The sequence below is a fragment of the Plodia interpunctella genome, chromosome 5 (genome assembly GCF_027563975.2).
Source record: "Plodia interpunctella isolate USDA-ARS_2022_Savannah chromosome 5, ilPloInte3.2, whole genome shotgun sequence".
Lineage (NCBI taxonomy): Eukaryota > Metazoa > Arthropoda > Insecta > Lepidoptera > Pyralidae > Plodia > Plodia interpunctella.
The window spans coordinates 3,368,240-3,391,656 of record NC_071298.1 but is presented as its reverse complement, the minus strand read 5'-3'; the positions used below and the strand labels follow the sequence as shown (position 1 = coordinate 3,391,656).

Below are 23,417 nucleotides of genomic sequence, written 5' to 3'. Positions count from 1 at the left end.
TGCGTTTGGGTACTGATGTGTTTGAAAATAATTTTCGAATATCTTACATGGGAAACTGCTTTTTTCTGTGCTTTCAGAATTCAAACAAAGTTTTAATGTGGCTGTTACTTTTATTGCTTGTTAAAAATTAATAAGCGCTGGTATTATTTAACACAACTCAAATGTTTGCAGACTATTTTAGTAATATTATATTGTTTGAGTTAATCAAAGGTTAATGTTGATGTGAACAGATTTATTTGTATTAGGAAAAGCCTCCCCCCTCCTTTCCTCCCCAGAAAAGGAAAAGTGTATATTCTTGTATTTGTTTTCCTGAAATTTTACCCTAAATTAAATATTTTGGTAGATTAGTGGATGAGTAGTGGATTCTTTAAACAAAATACAATTCAAGTTCAAGCTCTCGAGATCAACGTCCTGCAGCCTGCGGCCGGCGCTTACGCAACTCGAGAGGCGGTCGCGATACGCTTGCACGCGTCTGCCACGCGAGCCTCCGCCGACTTGCCTACTTAATAATACAAATTACCTGTAATTAAATCAGCCAGTCAGAAACTACAAGTCTATACTTAGGGTTCCATCAGAATAGTGTAATTTTAATTACCCTTATTGAAAAAAACTTGTAAGCTTTCTTGTGCGTCGTACATGTTAATCGGGTGACAAACACGTACGATATAGATTTTATTATGTCGTTATGTAACAGTAAAATTATTTTGCATCAACTGAGCCGGCCTAAGTTGTCAAAATTTTATTTTATGGTCCTATAAAGACAATGAATCCGAAAATGTATTCGAAGACTCACTATACTAAACTAAAATTAGAAATTGTTCACACTTTTGACTATAAATATTTGTATTTATAATATGTACTAACTAGCGTAAATAATTCGGGTTATTATAAACAAAATGTGTCACAGAAAATAGTTATATTAATTAGCATTTCACAACACATGCATTTGTGTTTTGCATTGCGGTGCATTTTTGTGTGTTGCATGTGGTATGCTTTATTTGTAAATGTTGCCATGACATATAAGCGCATGTGACATGAGTTGGCTGATCGACACGTTGCCAGGCGAGGATTGCTGGATCAATTACCTGAATGTGTGCCCGTTCCTTCGGTCATCACCTTGAAGGTACGAGTGATTCAGCAGACGGCCGGTCCACCGGCGTGACGGTGGCAGTTCAAGAATAGCGGACGGTCTATTTAGAAGTCATCTTCGTTTGTTTGCCAGCGAAATGTGTCATTGTTAACTAATTTAAGTAACAGCCACTGCCAGCTATTACGACACCACGAGTGTAGTAGCGGTTTTCAGGCAATTGAAATGCTCATTAATCTCGCCGGTCGATTTTGACTATCGGTCCTATACACAAAAAAATCTTTGCGTCTTTATACCACTCTTGGCTTGCTTACGAGCGGATTGATTCACGAGCTTTACTAAACAGCGTATTCGTGTTTTTTTTTGCCTTTATGACCCTTTTTTACGGTCCTAAAAGTTTTTTACCATTTTGGTCACTTCAACTTGTTTAATTTGTTTCGAATGCTAATTTTCCAAAGAAGCGTCAACTGAAACATAGTATTTGATGAAAATGTACTATAATCACTTCACTTGTAATGATGATAATTCTTTTCCTTCTGCATGTTAATAAGCAATTTGTATGCACGGGACTTTACTAACCGTAACGAGCTCTATAATGAAACTCTTTTAATTTCTAGTGGGGTGGTGGTTCATGTAATTATTAATTAATATGAATATGGGTGGCGCTGTCATACCGATAGACCGCGACATTATCGCTGGAGAGTTGCGTAAACATCAGAATACGATACCGTAAAACACGATACCGTTTAGTCGGTTAATTAATTGCCGTGACTGGGACCGGGGAGCCGGGACCGGGAGTTCGATGCGGAGGTCGTCGCGAGCTCGTTATGAAAATAATGAGTGCGACCGCTGCGCAGCCACTGCACAAGTTGTTCCGGCTGCACTGCCGCTGCTGCTGTGCCTACTTACATTTTTATTGTTGTCCCGAAAGCTTTACGAGTTAATTAACTCGAATATCGTCTACGTTCACCGATTATATGAGTTTCCTTTTTTCAGATGTAGCGCTTTATGAAACTTTTACGATCAATAATTTACACACGCCTGAAAGACATAAATAAATTATATGTACGGTTAGAGTAACTGTCAGTCGTAAACTGTAAAAATTCACGACATACACCACTCTACATCCCTGAGGTTCTGAATGTCAAATGGTATTAGTTTTAACTTAAATTATTGTTACTACGTCTATTCTATACATAACTAATTTGATCTTTATCACAAGGCACATTCATTTTAGGGACATCTCGCCTCGACGGCATTTTCTTATGTCATAAGAATATTTTTCATTGAAACAGAATGTAGATCTTTTCACCACGTATGACATCTATTGATATATCAATAGATGTATCTTGCGACTAATCATGTTTCAATTACAATTTTTATATATGATTTACTTGATTTTAGTGGCTATTTCCAACCTGTATGGTATGTAGAAGCAATTTCGTTTTGCTCACGGGTTTATTGGGGTCTTGTGATTGAGGTAACCGGCGACGAGACGTGTCACTTGATTTAATTAAGAACCGCTTTACCGCCCGTTCCTTCGAGGTAACGCTTCGTACGTCGTAGCAAGTTAATTTCGAACAAAGTCATTCCGTAAGAGATTTATTTCAATATTGAACCCGTCTTACATTCACCCCTTTCCAAATTCAACCCTATTTATAAGGTACAAACGTACAACACTATACGTACGAGTACAAACTCTTACGTTTTATGCCTATGTATGTATAATCAAGACTTATTGTCGTATTTGGTACATTTTCATTTCATGACATTTGTATTTCAATCGCCTGGCGGCTGAAGTATAAAAGTTCCAGTTCCTTATAATTATCTTTTAAAGGTTGTTTATTGTTAACAAGACTTTCTTTCCGTTCGAGAAAAAGATTAAAAGGTCTCGCAAAAGGTGGAAGCCTTTTAAATCCGCTAGTGATTGCATCGTTTAGCCGAGATAGTCGTCATATTTCAGCGTGCAACCTCTGACTTGGAATTTAACAAATAGATACTCATTTATTACAACTGTGACCTACCCTTGTTCGCACCCTTTTAGTGATGCAATCTCTCAGATAATTCTAGTTTTTTCTTTAGTAATTGTTATTGTTGCGAGTATTGGTTTTGTTTTCTTTGTTTCCTTTGTAATGGAGTTTGGAGTTTCTCCCTTTTAAATAAATCACGCGAGGGAGTCGACCAATTTTAATTTCATATGTCGTTTCGTTACCCGGCTAGAGAGTTCGGTTTAGAAAACAATGATATTAGAAACCTCAATATCATTTTTGATGACCTATCCATAGATAACCCTACACGTATGGGTTTGATAGTCAGTTCAGTTCTAAGTATGGGGACCCCCAAAATTTATTGTTTTTTTTTTTCTATTTGTGTATAAGTGGCTCTGACATACGCACATACAGACAGACATGACGAATCTATAAGGGTTCCCTTTTGTCTACGGAACCCTAAAAATAAAGAAATATCCATTACACGATAGATTTATTTTAAATTTTCAATGGTACTTAGACCTAAGAATTTCGTTAAAATAGTAGATCTAAAAGTCTCTAAATTGTGAATTAATTTGTTAAAAATCTTATGCATAAACATTACTTACATCGACTTTCTATCGTCTCGTCTAAGTTTGGAGTTGAATTTGATGTTTCTTTTTTACTTCCACGAGTAATTTTTACCCAAAAAATGTCTGACGATAATTAGCCGTAGATTTTTGAATTTTCAGCGACTTCTAATGCGCTACTCGTGTTGGCCGTCATCACGCGTCGCGGGAGAAGTTCGTTATTAATTCACCGCCTTTCTACTTGTTCGCTTTTACTCACTTAAGACCTTCACTGCCCCTGTACAAAATATCGTTTATAGCATTATGGAATATACGCAATACTTGTCAGGCTATGCTAAGTCCACTTATTAAAACTTTCGGTTTATTAAACACTACCCGGAAAGATTAACATTCTTAGTGATTATGGTGTGACAATCGACAATCACATAGCGCCCAAAAAGCGTCCACGCGGTGTTGATTGTGACATTGTCTGGTGCGGTGGTGGCACCGCGGCGGGCGAAGGGCGAAGCGCATCGCGGTGCCACCCGCATTTGTGATGCAAATTGTTGCGCTCGCCGCATCGCGCCCCGCCGCGCCTCTATGCTTCGCGCCTTACCTGCTGCCACCGTAATTATTGTGAAAAATATTCATTTGTCCGCTTCTACAACTTCATTAACATAATGCAGGTTTCCTTTTTAGACATTCAAACTAAAACTATATTTCGACATTTTACGAAATCGTTTCTTGTTCTTACCTCGTGTAAACCGATACGACGATGCCGTTAGTTGTAATAGTGGGAATTCAATAGGTAACTGAACAAGGAGTGCAAGAAGTCCGTGTGAAGTTTCGTGAGAACTTAAATCGCTCAGTGCGCGACTGAACGTTATCATATTTCAAACGATTTCGCAAAACGAATAAATAAGAACGAAGGCAAGAAGCGTGCGGTGAAACCGAGTCAAAGCGTGGGTATTAGAAACGCTCCGATTACCACGTCGAGACGAGGAGCCCGCAGCCCGGCTGTGCCTCCGTGGGGCGTCATTTTATATTGTAAACTCGCACTTCTTATTGGAATAAGTTGCTTTCTTTTAGTGAATCATTTCTCTACATTAATTCCTTTTTGTTCTAATATTATTACAATATTTTTCTTGTTTATATTATATACCTTACTGTATTTAAATAATTATAATCAACTAAAAAGGTTTCAGTGAAAGAAGACATTCAAAGCAACAGTTTTAAAATAACACGAATACCTAACATACGTGTGCACAATGTGAATTACTTAAACTACTTTGAACATATATTAGAATTCAAATTAATGCGATGATCATTCATCGGTTTCGAAATTACTAAAACTATTTAACAACCTCGGTGGCGCAGTGCTAAAGTTTTTGCCATTGAACCGAGAGGTTCCGGGTTCGATCCCCGGTCGGGTCATGATGGAAATTGATCTTTTTCTGATTGGCCCGGGTCTTGAATGTTTATCTACATATATATATGTTATAAAATATAGTATCGTTGAGTTAGTATCCCATAACACAAGTCTCGAACTTACTTTGGGGCTAGCTCAATCTGTGCGATTTGTCCTAATTTTTTTTTTTTTAATTTATTTATTTATTTGTGATACATATTTCTTTATTTTAGTATTTCTCAAATCAAGTTAAGTTGGCTTTGAATCCTACATATGCCATAATAAGTTCACTCACTTAAATGTATTTTTGTTTCTTTAGAACCTAATGGTATCCCATTAGGTTATAAAGAAAAATAATAAGGTCAGAAAATTGAAAAAAATATGTATGCCCTAGATAAAATAGATGTCAAACAAAGCTACTGGATTATACCAACATTTAAAGTTGGAAAATTCATTAAAATAAATTGTAAAATTATAAAAATAAATTCAACCAACATAAACAACTAATGGAAACACCATTTATTAAGAAGTCATAAACATAAACACAAAATTTTCGTTAAGATTGTAGTGAGTATCATTTAGTTCATGCGTTTGGACGAATCCAATTTTTTTTGTTTTTGTAATTTTTTCGGTACTGTTTCTTATAAGGGCCTTGGAATAGTCATCCAAATAAAAAAAATGTCATCTACCCTATTGGTCTAATTCCCATAACAATAGAGATTCCATGTTTTTGCCCTTGCTTTCTTAAGTAACCAACAAACAAAGCGTTATTGCTAGCGTATTCATCACCTTACTGTTGTAGCTTGCTACAACAGTAAGGTGATGAATAGAGGCTTTGCGATGTCGCAGGTATGGTGACCGGTACCGCTGCCGGCTTGACCGCGTTCCACTAACGGTATCCACTCAGAAGTATTTCTCTGGCGCATGGCACACTTCGTGCGTACATTCACCTCGGCCTTCTCTGTCTTCACACTAAAACATGACACTATTTTCCTCGTGAATCCTACACATATTACTACTGCATTTTTAGCTGCGTCAAGCGCTGGGTAAAGGAATGCAACGACTATTACCATATATACTGTTTCTAAGACAGCATTTCAATGGAATCTGCTCACGTCAACGAAAATTCTTCTCAAAAACTGTAATCTCTGCATAAATAAAGCTCTTCTCTGTTATCTCGATGAGTCTCTCCTTTACTTTTTCAACACTATAATATTCTTTTGTACCCAAAATGACTACCAATAAAGTTAAATGACGATTTGATTCCTAAAATAAATAGGTCAATAAATATTTGAAAGTCCTCTATAAAATATTCTCTATGACCTCTTAGAACTATGTCCATAATTTCTGTAATGAGACCGATAACTAAAACTGAACAGAGTAGCAAAAATTTTTATTTACCTACCCTGGACCCGTGTTAATGATGTACATACATGTATATCATTAACACTTACACTATGAGTATTTTTGTATATAAACGACATAAACGAGCTCCTGTCGTACTATGAGAATAGTAGATAGTTAATTATAATTAATATTTTTCTGTCATTTTGTTATTATTACGAGCCGTCAAGTGTCCTGCTATAGGCCTCCCTCTATCCTTTCCATTTGTTCCGGTCTTGTATAAAATCTTTTCAATGCTTAACACCAAATAAATCCAAATAACTTAAAAAAATTATCTGAGTATAGCTCCTCAGAAATATAGAAACAAACTATTGTCATTTTCTGCTATTGATAGCTTCATAGTCACGAGGTTGTGAAACTTAAAAGAAACTGTACTTAATGAATTCGGATCATAATACCGTTAGAGTTCGACGCACCGTTCGCGGTTGTTAAGTAAAAGCTAACCGTTTTGGCAAAAAAGACTCAACTTATTTAGATTTAGATGCCATTTCATGGATTGTGAAAGATTGGTTTAATGGAAATAGAATCTTGGATTAATAGAAATACAATCTACTTGTTTCAATTAAATACTAATCATGAAAAAGATTACGTTAGGTAGTTCTTCTAATAGTTTATTTATTACTCTCTTAAGAATTCACAATATATCATTAGGTTTCAGAGAATGGGAGCCAATATACTTTCTACTGCTATGAATCGATAAAATAGTTGTAAAATAAAACAAAGACTCGGCGTCTGTACTTTCACTATCTTAAACTTCTACGAGCGTCAACCAACGTTCAATGTTACAGACATTGAACTTAAATATCACGAACTTGAAAGCGAGAATAGACGGATTGGTTTGAAATAGTTGCTAAAATTTGACTGGAAAATAAATAATTATTATATTTTTAATAGATTAAATTTCATTCGAAACCAATACTTTCTAAGATTAGGCTGAACCTACAAAATTGCGGTGACTTTGTAACTTTTGCCGATTTATTTCTTGGCTATCCAATAAACATAAACAACATTTTCCACTCCCGAGCAATAATTTATATGGAAAGCGACATATAGTTGATTCGCGTATTTGATTCCTCTAGTAATATTAATGTATTCAATGAATGCAATCTGTAAATAAATATGAGAGCTTGTTTATTGTAAATAGCTTTTATAATGAGGTTTCACATCGGCCTTTTAATAAAAGTTGGTAAATGATAAGAAGAATTAAGGAAGCTATTTCGCTATCCCTCTACTACGTCAAGCAACATAATTAGATTGACTTTGCTTGTTCTCCTTTCGTTTATTTTCTGAAAATGAAGTTGCGATGTTAATATCCCAGGAAAATTGTTTTTATTTCTTGTCAAGACTATTTTCCTTCCCCGTTCTCTCAAAATATTTAACCACATGCATATCACACCTAAGCTAATCGCGTATATCTAGTGCTGGTTAATCCCCTCGTATCTGGAATTAGTTTAAATGTGTTTGCGTACTTCGCTGGGGTAATATAAATGGCAGTAAACGCCTTGGGGTCGTTGCGTTTAGGGGTCCAGTTAGCGGGAAATTGGAGAGGAGCTACGGTCCTGGCCCTAACGTGCCACTTCATTACGCGGACTCGTTACCCACGCGCCTCGGCTCGGCTGTCCTATACTCTACCTCTATTATCCTTGTGCCTTCATATCTCAGTTATGGTAACATGTGCAATGGGCCTACCGACGTATCTCCATCTTCAGCTGATTTAATAATTCAAATTTAAAAAAAATACTTTGAAGAAAATGTGTAATTTGCTAAGTAATATTTCTTTTCAAATTGCTCGAAATTAAAACGCATAAAAGTTGAATTATTGGTTTTAGGAGAAATGCTACTTTACCACCGTGCAGCACAGACGGGAGGGTTTTCGCGTGCGTGTTATTGCTTCGCTCGCATTGCCCCGTAATATATTCACATTTTCACCACCTTCGCATCCTTAATGATATGTTTCCTTTTCTCCTTTTCGACCGACTACAATGGCGTTATTATATATAAGTTATGTTCCGCAATGACCTGAAAATAACATTTTTTTTAAAGAATGACCATAGTTTGCTTGGATCAGTTGGAAAAATAAGGAGTAGGGCTTTGCTCAGCTTTATAAAAGGATCATTGTTTTAATTTTGTTTTTATTTGCGTATGAATAAAGAAATATACCACATTCGACAGGAATTATAGGCAAACTTTTTGTCATCTGAGTGGCTTTCTGGTAGTCCTAGCAGTTCAGGAGCGTTCAGTAGAGCAAAGAAAATTTCGCTGTTGTTGTAAAAGATAAAAAGCCGCTACTGATGCACAGCGTTGCATCGTCACCTGCTCTGGATAATATCGTCGTACGTTCTTTGATCATTTGATACCACTAGTTTGGGTCTTTGCCAAGAAAAATGTTATCTATATGGAAATATCACTATTCCTTCCTTGTTAGCGCCAAGTTAAAATCAATCAATACATATAATAAAACAGTAGAAAAACAACTCCTGTACATTGAATATATTTACATAAAAACAAATTAGGCGATAGTCTAGTAACAGAAAGAATTTGAAAACAAAAATATGTACACGCTAATCTTCGGAACTACTGAACCGATTTGAATGTAACTTTTTTTATAAAGCTATTAAGCCTGGGCAAAATATAGGGTATAAAGATTTTGAAAACTGGAACACCTGATAGGGAACAATTATGGTACAGCTAAACTATAATAAATATAGAAATTACGCCTTAACAAAAGTTGTTCAGCCTGATGAGCATTTTCTGTTGAGCTAATAAAATCGAAGATCTGGAACACCTGATGTAGTCGCATGATGGTACGGCTAAACTATAGGAAATATAGAAATGACGCCTTAACAAAAGTTGGTCAGCCTGATGAGCATTTCCTGTTGATGTATAAAAATCGAAGACCTGGAACCTGAAGAAGAGTCATAATGGCCCAGCTAAACTATAGGAAATATATATTTCAGTCGTATGAGCATCTTCTCTATAGGTATCGTTACGTTTTGTCTGTACAGTTACATTTCTATAATAATTTCAACTCCTTACTGAAAATTGTTCGGCCACGCGAACGAAGTCGCGGACATCAGCTAGTTATCAATATACGTAATAAATCAATTTCATAAATCTTTCGATGGTGGATGTGTGTACGTCCTAGTTTATATCGTGTGATATCTGTGGCGGAGGGATCGAGCACGTGTGTCTATACCGCATACAGATGACGCGTTAATCAGTCTGCAATGTGTACATGTCCTTAGCTCGGCCGCTTGGCCAACTTATTGTGTCACATTCGCCATTTCGTCCATTGATTTAGGGCCATTACCATTCTGTGTTAGTGCAGTGTGCTCTTAAATTAGGATCAGCTGTTGCAAAACGAACAGACGGACGATCCGACCCCGCAATAATTGGGTACATTGAATTACATGATTTTTCAAAGTTAAAACCCGTGGAAATATTAACCTGTGAAAGTGATAGGGTTGCAACATAATTTTATAGGAATGTATTAACGCGTCTCCTAAGAAGCATCTAATGATCAATGCATCTATGAATAAATTATTAAACTTGAATCTTATCTGATATAAGCGAAAGTAAAACAAACACACCGCAGAATCGTAAAAGTTTTTTTTGAAGGGAAAGTAGGGAAATTCCCAAGGAAATGTATAAAACAATTTGAAAATTCTGCGTTACATTTCTTCTAGGTTTCATTCGGTTGGTAGTACACATTTCCTGGTTATCCCTTAAGCCTGCTTTGTGATGTATGTCCCGAACTGTGGCTTGTTGGTATTCCGCGAAGTGTTTGTCATCCTTGCTTATAAACCAACCGTTCCGCGTTCATCCCTGTAATGGCCAATGTGGATTTAAAAGAGCGAAAAACAAGCCATTTCCAGACTGATATTACTCGGTTTGTGTCGCGGTGCAGTTGTTTGGGTGACCCAGTAAACAAAATATTGTAGATAAAGAAACAAGCAAGAGGGTAAACTATTAGGGAGCGACAGCTAGGTGTGCCGAAGCCGTCGTCGTGCGGTGATGTGGTGTTTTTACGAGTGGGGTGCGCCGCGGCGCGGGCGCGCCTGCTAATTTTGATAAAAGCATCGTCCGGCCGCACCCCGCCCGCCACCGTCGCCACTGAGGCCAATAAATACTCATCCATAACCCTCATGTGCTCTTATTTTGCAGGTTGATGTTTGCTAGTTTGCTACGGAACTTTTCTATATTAATTTTTATCATTGAATAATAAAAGTTTCCTGAACAATTTTTATAAAGAATTCCTGGAAATACTGGACTGTATAACCCCAACCTTAGGTACTTTAGCGGTATCTGAATTTGGAACACTGTTTTTTTTCTGTTTCTAATGTTAAACAGAAATATACTGTAACTCTTTCAATCTTTAATTAATTTCAAGTAAACATGTTTATAAAGTTTTTTGATAAATCTGAAAGACCACATTCGAACAACTATGTCTATTTGTTTTTCAGTGCATATTAACTAAATCATATCATGAATATTATCGTATGACGCGCCTGAGTCAAATATTAATATCTAATTGGCGTAGCCAATGCGTCACGAGTCAGTTGGTCGAGTTCCGAATAGGGAATCTTTCATTCCGGAAAAATAACTGTTTACGTGAGCAAAGCCGCGGACAAAAGCTAGTTATATTATAAATCTTTTCTCCAACACGTTTTTCAGGTACTCTTTTTTTAACATAACCTATATTTTCATGAAACAACTAACAGACGAAGAACACTTTGAGAACAGTTGTTCTAAAAAAATTGTGTGTTTTTGATTCCTAGTCAAATATTCAATCTATTATATTAATGAGCCTTTTGCCAAAAGCAATAATTGAATATCATAGCGTGATACAGCAGAAACAGCATCAATGGCGTGTTTGAAAAAATAATGAGATGCAATGCAAGATTTGCATGTTCACGAATGTTGAATCGTTTGAAACGTAAACCTGTTTTGTAGCAGTCGTAGCACTGAAAAAAGCGCACTTTTCGTAGCCACTGTCAGTTCGTAGCACTCTGTAGCGAGTGATCTCCGTGTAATCGTGTCGAGATGTGTATTCTTTGGTCGCTGTTTTTATTGGTATACCTAACTAACTGATGAAGAAGCTTTAGAGGTATTTTAACTGTAAATATTTTGTTTCTAATTATATGTATATAATTGATTTCTGCTAAATATATAGTATGGTTCCTTTTTGTTTTTTCAAGAAAATGAAATGGTTTCAGTTTTTAATTGCTTTAATTTTTTGAACTTGCTTAAAAATAAATTTCTTAAAATTTCGTAGTTTGTTTTGTGTACTGGTCAGGAGTAACCGACATCAATCACTTTAATAAGTTATGTATACGTTTTTGTATAAATATAAAAGTAATACTAAATTCTAATAGGGCGTGGGCGAGTTGGGCGTGTCTACGCTCCGCCCAACTTAGACCCGCCCTCGCCCTTTGCCACCTTTTCGTTCAAAATCTCAAACAATTCATCGTATCAGTAGGTATTCAATTCACTATTTAGTTTTTCGTCATTTTATTCTAATATGTTAACAAAAAATATTATTTTATTTTTATGTTTCATTGCAGTGATTTATCTCCAATGAGGATACAATACAAGACTTTTAAAAACTGTAAAACGTTATTGAAGAAATTGTATTTTGAAATATATTACATTTAGCTTTTGATGAGAAAAGAGATGAGCGTCGTGGATGTATCTCAGCCCGCGGGCAGATAAACTCGTTAGAACAAGATAGGCCAACCAGGGCTGGCGGCGGATGATCACGCCACGGCTGGGATATCCGAGTAATCTTGTTGCGGCTCCCGGCCGTCAATTCCGGTTCTCCCCAAATTACCTTTTGTACTCGATAGACAATCTAATTCGTTTCCGTCTAAAACGCTTTCTTCGCAATTTACTCTACTCTCGACCTGTTTGACAAACAACGTCTCTACAGCAAACGGCGAGGTGACGAGTTTACAAGAAGCACGTAGCACCTTGTCGTCGCCACTAAAAGCTTCTTGTTGACGGAGCGATCGATTCAAGAGGCGCGACGTTCTGTTCTGTCCTTATAATTGATTGCTTTGTCGCGTAATTTGTTTGTCGACGGCGGGCGGGGCGTGTATCCTCGCGGGAACATCGCGCCGCGTCCTCTCGTCATCGTCGCGGTAAATAATAAATATCGCCTTCGCTTCACCACCGCACCGGTGCCGGCCGCCCGCTCCGTGACTCTGCATCTTTGTCTCTTGTCCTTGCCTATATAATAGAAGTATTATATTGCACTAATGGGGGACAATATCATGCTTTATCTGGAAATTCTTTTTGTAATGTAGAATGTACAAGTGTAGCACAATTAAGATGTCTTATAAAATATTTATTAAGTAATATAAGAATCAAGTCACTCGGTACAAGATAACAATAGTGAGAATCCGTGACCGGGTCGAACGAAACGCGCGATCCATCACTAATAACCTCGTAATTGGTATCGAAGCTCGCTGCCGTCGGATTACTGAGCGTCTAATTGAATGCGAGACTGCGACTGTGTCGCTGCGCCTTACGGGCAATACGGGCGACTTAATTTTGTGCGGTCAAGTCGGTCTGCTTTGCGCACGTTCACGGCCCGAGTCGCACAGCGCTCAATTACACCGGCTCTGGTGAATTAAATTGCCGTGGAAGCCGGCACTGCCATGTCAGGAGATCAAACGAGACTCCCCGACGAATGAGACTTTAGATTTACCCGCCCGCAAAGTTACGCCGTTAGATAATAATCATTCCGTGTCAATTAGCTAATGAAAAATAAAATAGGCCCCGGCAATGTAGGAGCGATGTAATTAAAATTATGATGATGGTTTGGCATCTGTTTTAGCCTCGTCTTAAGCAATTCATATCCAAGATCACAATTTAATTAGACGTAAAATCTTAACAGTATTTTTATGTGGAAGCTGGAAGTTTTTACCTGTCAAAAGATTTAAATATAAGAGTAACTATCCTTACATATTATAAAGTCCACTGCTGCGTCTGTCTGTTTGCGATAAACTCAAAAACTGATGCATGTAGTTTCATACTGTTTTCACCAATAGATAGTTTGATTCCTGAGGAAGGTCTGTATAATTTATTATGTTTTTACACGTTCGAAGCCGGGACGAACCGCTAGTGACAATATAATTTTCTTTCAATTAGTTTCATTAAACTAACATTTATTATTTTATTATTTAACATCAGATTGATTCATTTTGTTGCAATCGAGTATCAATAAAATCCCTGTAAAATAATATCTTATTATGATGCAAGATTAGCAACATTATAAGTACAACATAATTTAGGTGTCTGCGATGAATCAGAGCTCGTTGAAGGTGGCAGGTGGTAGCAATAGACGCGCCGGCACGATCCGTGCTCCTGCGGCATATTTCACGATGTTTACTTTACACATCTCGCGCTCGCTCACCGCTCTGGACCACGGCCAAGTCGTTCCAACAGGTAGATAGGCTAAATGACATCACACACCATACTCTAATACCGTGATTCACCTCATTCAAAATACTCCGAGTTACGACTAAATTTATTTCGGTGGACCGTGTTACATAATTGCGTTGTTGTTTTGATAGCTGGGTTTATACTGTCTTTAATGATTGAATGAGTCTTTTAGTGACATCTGGACGCATTTTATACTCTTGTGATATCCGTATAAATCGTTTCATGATTCTAAAAAGGTTTTAGAATCGACTCTGTTGTTGATTTGTGTAACAAGGAAAACCAATAGGCTAAATCGTTGTAGAAATTGCAAGTGCAGCAGACAGCCCGTATGGGTTGTTATTAACTTTTTAAACGATTGCGTTAATTAGCAAGCTGCGCCAGAAACCGAAGCCGCCCTCGAGCTACGGATAAAAAAACAATAAACGATGCATTCTGGTATTAATTAAAATGTTATACGATTCGTATATTTCTCTTTTAAGCGTACATCATATTAGTGTAAATAGTTGCATAAAACACAAAGAAGTTAAATCGTTTACAGTGTTAATTTAAGATTTTTTAACGTTTCTTTTCTTTTGTTGCAGCAATTATTCCGGTCACAACAAGCAGCAGCGGCGGGCGGGCAGGCGGCTGCGGCACAACTACAGTTGCTCCAGCAGCAGCAACAACAACAGTTCCAATTGCAACAACAGTTAGCCGCACAACAGGCTTTCACTCAAGCGCCGTATGTGATTAATGCCGGGCAAGAGGGTGCGCCCTACGTGAGCGCGTTGATAGCGGGTGTGCCACCTCAGGCGTATTACGGCGTCGCAGCGCCATGGGGCATGTACCCGAGTCTAGTAGCCCAGCCCGCTCAGCAGCAGGCGCAGCAGCCGCGGCGGCCGCTGACTCCCCAACAAGGGGAGCAGCAGGTGAATGGACAGGGACAGTACGTGATCCCGTACTATGACGCCGGATCTCTAGTGATGAGCGGGCGGAACGGCACGCCGCTGCGGCTGGTGTCGCCGGGCGGCGTGCTGGCGCAGCGGCAGTACCAGCCCGCGCCCGCGCACCCCGCCGCCTCCGCCGCGCCGCCCGCGCCCGCACAACAACCGCAACAAGCACTACCTGGTGAGTCACATCGACAATATGCTATTTTGCACAAAACTCGTAACACCACACATACATCTATCTATTTATCATCTATGTACAATCTAATTCTAGAGCTTTAGGTCAGCACCAATAATTTGAAAAATCTTCACACGTCGTACGAATTAAAGTCATTTAAAGTCAAATATGACCCTGGATTTGATTTTCGGAGATTTAAATATTGCTAGATATTTCTCTACATGTGAAATATGAAGCACGTGTACACGCTATAAAAGTTTATGTCAAACATTAAAGATATTGAGCCCAGGCGCATATTTAAGTATTTAATAAAAAAATTGGATAATAATACCAAATACTTCAAAAACACTAACAGATATTGCATTTTTACGTAATAAGAGGTTAGGGCTCACCTTGTTTCGAAAGTCAATTCGAACCGAATAAGACTGTAATAAATATTACAAGCAAAGCGTAAACAGTTTCAAATTACCTAAATAATTAAACATACGTTACGACAGAGGACGCCGTAATTTAGGAATCCTGCAGTTTTTCTCAAAACTATGTCTTACCGTGGTTATGATGATATAGCTCCAGTCCGAATTTTTTAATTCAAGAAAATCTTTTCAAAATCAGGAACCGTTAATTTTACTAAAAAGTTAATCAACTTGGTATTTGTAAAATTTTAACTAATTTATGTGCCCCTAAACTAACAATAACAGATTTTATTAATGTGATGTACATAAATAATTGTTATTCCTTTTTAAATTAGATGTGTATGTAACATCACTGAATAAGTTAAATGTTTTTCGGATAAACTCACATTATCATTATATATAATTTGACGAGGCTCATTTTCAGTGACTAATTTCATTTCATTTTTATCCAAATTTTATAATATTTGTACTAATTTATTGTTATGTGTTTGCAGTAGAACTTACATAGTAATTTCGAAGTAAGCCTATGTTGATAATAAACTGTCGTTTTGTTTAATGTGTCCGTATTTAGCTTGCGTAGTTGGCTAAAATATATTGAATACTAAAATTTTATTTCCGCACGTTGATTTGAGCAAATACTGTATATATTATTTAAGTTTATTGCGACTGTTGTATATTTAGTGTGATTTTTAATAACAAGAATCCATTTCGCGGTATTTACACTATGTCATTTAAGTAAAGATTGAATTGATCAGAATATAGTAACAGTTTTTCATTGATGTAATAAAAATATTATTTTTTGGTATACTTAAGTTAGCAGATAAAGAATGAATGACATGGCGTATGCCCGCGCACCCAAAGCTACAAGAATCGCTGTGATCTACTAGTGTAAATTGTGAGCGTACATCTATAACTTTGTACATAGACATATCGCACATGTATGCGCGCGAGTCGTGTACAGTATAGAGTACGAGCGGCGGCACAGAACGGTGAGTGGAGAGCGGAGGTAATGTTGCAGGCGGCGGAACGCGGCGCGACTCTCTGGAGTTCGGCGGCGGAGGGCCGGCAGCCGCGCTGCAGGAGTACGCGCGCAAGTGGGGGCCTTCGCCGCTGTCGCCCACGCTGGCGCCCGCGCTCGGGCCCGTGGGGCTGCGGCCCGTGTCCGCCGCGCCCGGCGCTGAAACCGCCAAGTACAGGTGCCACACAAAGCAAACAACACTCGCGCCATACTCGCTTTGTTCACGATATCATTGTTATATATTAGGCGGTCATAACTATTGGTTAGTCTTGTCTCCCGATTCATTAGATTAGATCCATTTACAATTCAGTGATCGACACTAAATAAAAAATGTTGACAAATAGTCAATCCAATAAAAATTTAGTACATTTGGCAAGCGTTTTATTGGAATTAAAATAGTGAACTAATAAAGGAAACTGATTTCCACTAGATGATTCAGATTAAATTTTTATGTTTTAATGTAATAAGCTTTGGCGTGAGTGTTTTGGATGTATACATTCCTAATACGTATGTAAATTGTATATATTTATATAAGATATATAACGAGATTGGTTTTACCCATGTACAGAATTGCTATTTAGCATGCTTTTTTTTTTTAGTTTGTCTTCGTCTGAATATGATGTCTCTTACAATGAGCCTATTCTTGAACAGCGCTTTGTATACGTTACAGAGCTGTGAGCAGCTTAGCACAAGGTCTCACGTCAAACGGAATGTTCGGATCTTCATCTTCGTTACTCAGCAAACTCAGCGGAGTGGGAACTATCTCAGGTAAGTGACAAGAGATGCCATATTTTTATTGATTATGTTCGCGGCGTCATAAAATGAAAGTTGTAAATATTGTACATACAAAGTAATTGTAAATTACATTAACTCCTAATTCAACACTTGTAAATACACTTTACTGTATTATATGCGATTGTGAAATAACCGATTGCATACTTTGCTAATAAATTTGCTGCTTTAATTTAAACAATTCTTATTTCAGGTATCAATATGTTAACTTGCTGCAAACAGTTTTATCTATCCCACTTGTGGAGGCCCAAGGGCTTCTATGCTGAGTGTTTTAATCAAATTCAAATACGTATATATATTGAACGAATATGTTCAAAACAGCCATAATTTTTAACTTCCTCTTACAAACATTAGTCTTGTTCTTCTACACAATAAAAAAAGATAGGAATTTTATCCATTATTGCTAAATTGAAAGTAATAAGTGTGTTTGGTGGGCAAGATATATTTTTACCGATTGTCAAGGTAATGAACTGCCCAGCATATAGATTTCCATTAATTATGTATATATTTTTTAAAAGGCTGTTAATGTGTTCCACGGCTAGGGAAAAGTCTCCCGTTCCTTTTTCTATAAATCATAATTAGTTCATATTGTTTTATTATATTATTCACCCTTAATTTTTAATCAAGGGGATCCTTGATATGAAAGAACGGAAGTTCTCGTTACATGCTTAACTTACTTGACTTTAGAAAGGTACACATACTGTCATTATTGTAATCTCTGAAGCGCTAGTGGTCAGTGTAGTTAAGAGAAATACCTACGAATTTTTGTAACATACCTCTATATGATGGTAAGTCGGCAGTTGAAAGTAATACTAAATGCCTTTTTTATCAAAGTCGCGACACTTTGATAAAATCCTAAAATCTGAGATCTTTTTTAACTGTGTTTAGCAATAAAACGCTCGATAAAAAAGGTTTACTCTGGTATTGTTAAAATGATGTTCAATTAATAGAACTTTAGAATTTATTTTGATATCACTTTATATTTTGCTTTCTTTCTTCTACCAAGGAACTTTATGAGTATTCTTAAAGAATAAGATGTCTTCGTATACCTGTGGTATTCAGTGGTCAAACTCGCCTTGGCCATTTGTAATTCAACAATTTATTATCTTGGGGTGTCACGTTATGTTATCGTTTATTATAATAATGTAAGAATTTATATGCTAGTGTGATTACATAACTCTTCATTATGTTCTATAATATATTGGATCACAGAAGTTATTTTCAATGTGTGTAATAATATATGTGTTTGTAAAACAGTATTTTAGTAGCAAAAGGCAATTACATAAAAAGTAAATAATTAGGTGTTACTGTAATTGGTGGCATAACTGAGAATGTTTGTTTGTTTGTTTGGTTGTAGAGCTCGTGGGCGCGGGCGTGGGCACAGTGGGCACAGTGGGCGCGGTGGGCGCAGTGGGCGGCGTGTCGGTGGGCGCGCTGGTGGCCGACAAGCCGCCCGCCGGCCGCTCGCGGCTGCTCGAGGACTTCAGGAACAACCGCTTCCCCAACCTTCAGCTGCGCGACCTCGCCAACCACATCGTTGAGTTCTCGCAGGATCAACACGGTTCTAGGTGAATTATCTTCATGTTTAACCCTGTACGCACATCTGTATCACACGCATTTTTTCTGCACGGTTGTATGGAATCCCAACGCATGCGTGAATACGCGCGTGTACACGTGCGTTAAAATACCATACGATTTTGCTGTGCATGCTGGATACACGTTCGGTGCTCGGGCCTGTAGTCTTCGTGGTATCGCAGTGTATTAGTTCGGCAGGTATTACAGCAAGAGGGCGTATCGCATAAGCTTGCTAATGTGCGTCTCTTCTTAATCCCTTATCCCATTTCACTCGAGGTTGGGTCCTAGCTGATTCTCGTACCGGCGTGTCTGTGTATTACAGAAAGTACTAACTAATAAATCATCATTCAAGTCTCCACGCAAAGTAGAAACGGATAAGTTAGATGGACAGAAGACTATAACTGCTGTAAAATACACATAGTTACACTCGGCACATTTACGTGAAGCTGTATAATCAGTTAGGCGTTGTAATCAAAAGATGATTATGAAACAACGTAATATATAATTTCAAGAAATTTGAGGAAATAAATCTAAAATTGAAGTATATTCATTTATGTTGAAGTTCAAGAAGAACTAAATGTTTGCAATTCTTAAGATTAGTGACATCTTTCATATTTGTTTTCGATGATATAAATATATGTTTATGCTATCGTGCTCGAAGAAATTAGCAAATTAAATTAAGTTAAAAAAAGCGTTTTTCTAGAGAGTAACGTTTTATTTTATGAAACCACATATTATTAATTCGGCACGCATGTCATCAGCATATTTGCTAACTTTCTATACACAAACATTTCGCGTTTATATACTAGGCTTGCGTGATTATGTTGCAAGTCGGTAACACCCCACATAATTACACTAACGAGGACGGTCTTTTATTACAGGTTTATTCAACAGAAGTTAGAACGGGCCACAGTTCAAGAGAAACAAATGGTTTTCAACGAAATTATCGGAGCCGCTTATAATCTCATGACTGACGTGTTTGGCAACTACGTCATTCAAAAGTTTTTCGAATTCGGAACCACTGAACAGAAAACGACGTTGGCGCAAAAGGTAAATTATTATGATAATGTTTATATTCGTTTTATGGCTGGACAAAAACGACGCGGCGTAACGGGATTTGCGCATGCGTGGTGAAAGCGCCGATTTAAATGGAAATCGTCAAATGGACGTAGAAAGGCGAACAATCGAGAACGAACTTTTCTTATTTTTTAGGTTAATTAGTAATATTTTATTTTTAGACGCCTTTTTGAGAAATGTATTACTACTATAGAACATTTGATTCTGTCAGCATCTTACGCGTAACTTCGATATCGTTATATAATAAGACTAGTATTTTTTAACTGTCATAGTTTACAACATTTAGGTGACAAAAGTTTTTCCCTACAGGTCCGCGGTCACGTGCTAGCGCTTGCGCTGCAGATGTACGGCTGCCGAGTGATCCAGAAAGCTCTTGAGTCGATCCCCGCAGAGCAACAACAAGAGGTGGTGCGCGAGCTGGACGGACATGTGCTCAAATGTGTCAAGGATCAGAACGGCAACCATGTGGTAAGTGTCATAATTTTTATCACTTATATGATTACATAAATGGTGTGGTTTCAAAACCGTATGTTCTTTTAGTTCATTCATAACCCAACCAAACATACAGGGCTAAATTACTTGTATAAAAAAAAACTCAAAATGTTAAAAAAGTTGCGAAGATGCGTATCAATGATGAGAAACTACCCAAAAAAAAAAAACATAGTGTATTAACCGAAATCAGAAAATGTGAAATTCTCCAAAATCTATATGTTGAGTACTCAGGCCATTAACTTCCTCACAAAAAAAATTAGCATGGTTATCAAAAGACCTGTTTTCCTATTGAGAATCATATAATGATGGGAGCGAGTCGCCGCGAGCGAGCGTGTCCTCAGTTTGAAAGGCTAAAGTAAGCGTATCGCGCGATTTCCCGTCCCGCGTAGGATTTGCGTGTTTTAAGTGAAACACTAATCAAGTTTGGAATTACAACTAACATGTACTTTGCAGGTACAAAAGTGTATCGAGTGCGTGGAGCCGTCGGCGCTGCAGTTCATAATCACGGCGTTCGCGGGGCAGGTGTACGCGCTGTCGACGCACCCGTACGGCTGCCGCGTGATCCAGCGCATCCTCGAGCACTGCACGCCCGACCAGACCGCGCCCGTGCTGCACGAGCTGCACTCGCACACCGACCAGCTCATACAGGTATCCTGCACCACTGCACGCCCGACCTGTTTATTTTTCACCGCCAACACGCAAAGATGAGAGAGAGACGAGGTGATTTAGGATTACACTATGAAGAAGAGGTATTTTTTATTTGTCTTTCTATTTGCGAACTTTTTTATATGTACGCGTTATCAATCTTCCTAAAGGCCGTCATTGTGTATTCTACTGTATATGTGATAGTGAAATGCAAACCCACACGCGGCGGACGAACCTATTAGTGTAACATACTCGTTCCCGACAGGACCAGTACGGCAACTACGTGGTGCAGCACGTGCTGGAGCACGGCGCCGCCGAGGACCGCGCGCGGCTGGTGGCGGCGGTGCGCGGGAAGGTGCTGCAGCTGTCGCAGCACAAGTTCGCCAGCAACGTGGTCGAGAAGTGCGTGTGCCACGCCTCGCGCACCGAGCGCGCGCTGCTCATCGACGAGCTCTGCGGCTTCAACGACAAGTATGTACACACACCACCGACCACATTGTCATTCATGATTTTAAGTAAATATTTCAAATGAGCCATTTTATATAATACACTTTCATAAGACCCAAAAATGCTATGAGTGACATCGATAATATTTCACCCTACAAAACCCAAATAAAGCTTATTCATGTATCTATTTTCAATTGATATTGATTAATAATGGACATTACCGCCCGGAATGGTGTCCCCGATTTCTTGACTGACTTAACGGTAGTCGTTCGTTCCTCAGCGCGCTGCACGTGATGATGAAGGACCAGTACGCCAACTACGTGGTGCAGAAGATGATCGACGTGGCCGAGCCGACGCAGCGCAAGGTGCTGATGCACAAGATCCGGCCGCACATCGGGTCGCTGCGCAAGTACACGTACGGCAAGCACATTATCGCCAAACTGGAGAAGTTCTTCATGAAGGCGCCCGAACTGGGCCCCATCGGGCCTCCGCCCCCGAACCCCGTCTTGTAGTCTGTGTAAAGTATTAACGCCCGCGGTGAGGAACTAGCGACGGCGCGCGCCCCCCCGCCTATTATAAATTTTGTGAATATTTCGATTGTACATTTGTATCTATAGAGCGGCGCCCTGTACATATAGCGGCAGACTGATGTACAGAGACTAACCGTAACTGTATACTGTAACCATAGTTGTACAGCGCCGACCGAACGCTCGGCCGTCGCCTCCCCGCGGCGTAGCGTTTATTGCGTTTCTAGTTCTAAGTGTTCTAGTATTACTCGTTGTTCGTATGAATCTATGTATAAATATTTGAACGTCTCATTCTCGTGTAATTTATGAATCGAAGGAAAGCGAGCGGTCGATGAACCCGTGCGTTTCCGTAATTTAGCGCGTTGTAGATTTACTATTAGCTGGGCTAGGGGACCTTGAATCTTCTAAAGTGAGGAAGAAATGCCGCAGGCAGTTCTAGACAATCGGCACTATAGTCGTGATTCTAATATTATTTTGTAATATTCAAGTCAGCTCTCGTTTAAGTTTAAAACCCGGCTTTAAAATCGTACATAGCTTATCGAATATTGTTTAGTGCCGGAATGTATAGTTTGTCGATTATAATTTTGTGAAAATGATATTTTTGTATATTTTTATGTGTATAAGTTATTTAGTTAGTCTCCGAAAGTGGAGCGAGCGCTTATCGAGTGAACGATGCTTATGTTAGTGTAGAAACGTTAGCGGTTAGGTTATAGTGATGATTGTAAAGTCCTGTACTGATAGTTGTAGTTCCGAGGTCTACCTTCTGCCGGTCGCACGTCACAAGCGTAGCTGCTCCTCATTCCCCGTGTAAAATTTTATAGGAAGCGTAGTTTCCTACGTCACCTCAGATTTTTTACGTCTAGATGTAATTGAAAATAAAATTATTGTATATGGCTGTACAAAAATGTTAACAAAATGATTTGTAAAACCTGTATGTGATGGAATAAGGCGAGGCGTCAGGGGTGGCGAGGTCTGACTGAGCGCCGCGTCGGCCGCCTCGCCCGTAGGTTGTACTAGATAACATTTATATGATGATCCATATATTAGACATTAATTATAATAAAGCATTTCTGTAATAATATTACAAAGAACGTATTGTTTCATTCGTTTTTGATGCCATACCAGAAACGGTTTCCTCTGTTCTGTCTTCCCAGTTACTTCCAAAAACCTGGGAAGATCGAAATTTAATTATAAATTTGGGTCTTTGGTGCATTATTCACTGGTTACTCAACGCCGGCCGTACAGTATTTTTGCCACTTTTAACAATTAAAAGGGAATCATAGAATAGTGATGACCTTTTTAAATTGATCAAAGCTCTAAAAACTATTCTTTTCTTCCTAGCATTTTGGGAAGAAACTGAAAACTCAACGCCGGCCGTACAGTATTTTTGCCACTTTTAACAATTAAAAGAAAGGGAATCATAGAATAGTGATGACCTTTTTAAAT

At 38.4% G+C, this 23,417-nt stretch overlaps 1 protein-coding gene across 7 annotated transcripts in view; it reads left to right on the top strand.

Moving 5' to 3' along the window:
• Nucleotides 1-23,062, top strand: part of pum (pumilio) — a 62,627-nt gene extending 39,565 nt beyond the window's left edge. For 5 of the 7 annotated variants that reach the window (XM_053745783.2, XM_053745786.2, XM_053745784.2 and 2 more), the window contains 9 exons: nucleotides 14,463-14,988; nucleotides 16,417-16,594; nucleotides 17,087-17,184; nucleotides 18,566-18,776; nucleotides 19,665-19,833; nucleotides 20,170-20,328; nucleotides 20,806-21,000; nucleotides 21,263-21,468; nucleotides 21,710-23,062. In XM_053745783.2, the coding sequence (XP_053601758.1) occupies nucleotides 14,463-14,988; nucleotides 16,417-16,594; nucleotides 17,087-17,184; nucleotides 18,566-18,776; nucleotides 19,665-19,833; nucleotides 20,170-20,328; nucleotides 20,806-21,000; nucleotides 21,263-21,468; nucleotides 21,710-21,956 (1,989 nt within the window). In that variant the 3' untranslated portion in view covers nucleotides 21,957-23,062. The remainder of the gene's footprint in view (nucleotides 1-14,462; nucleotides 14,989-16,416; nucleotides 16,595-17,086; nucleotides 17,185-18,565; nucleotides 18,777-19,664; nucleotides 19,834-20,169; nucleotides 20,329-20,805; nucleotides 21,001-21,262; nucleotides 21,469-21,709) is intronic. The other 2 variants (XM_053745787.2, XM_053745788.2) reach the window with 2 other exon arrangements.
• The last annotated feature ends 355 nt before the right edge of the window (nucleotides 23,063-23,417 follow it).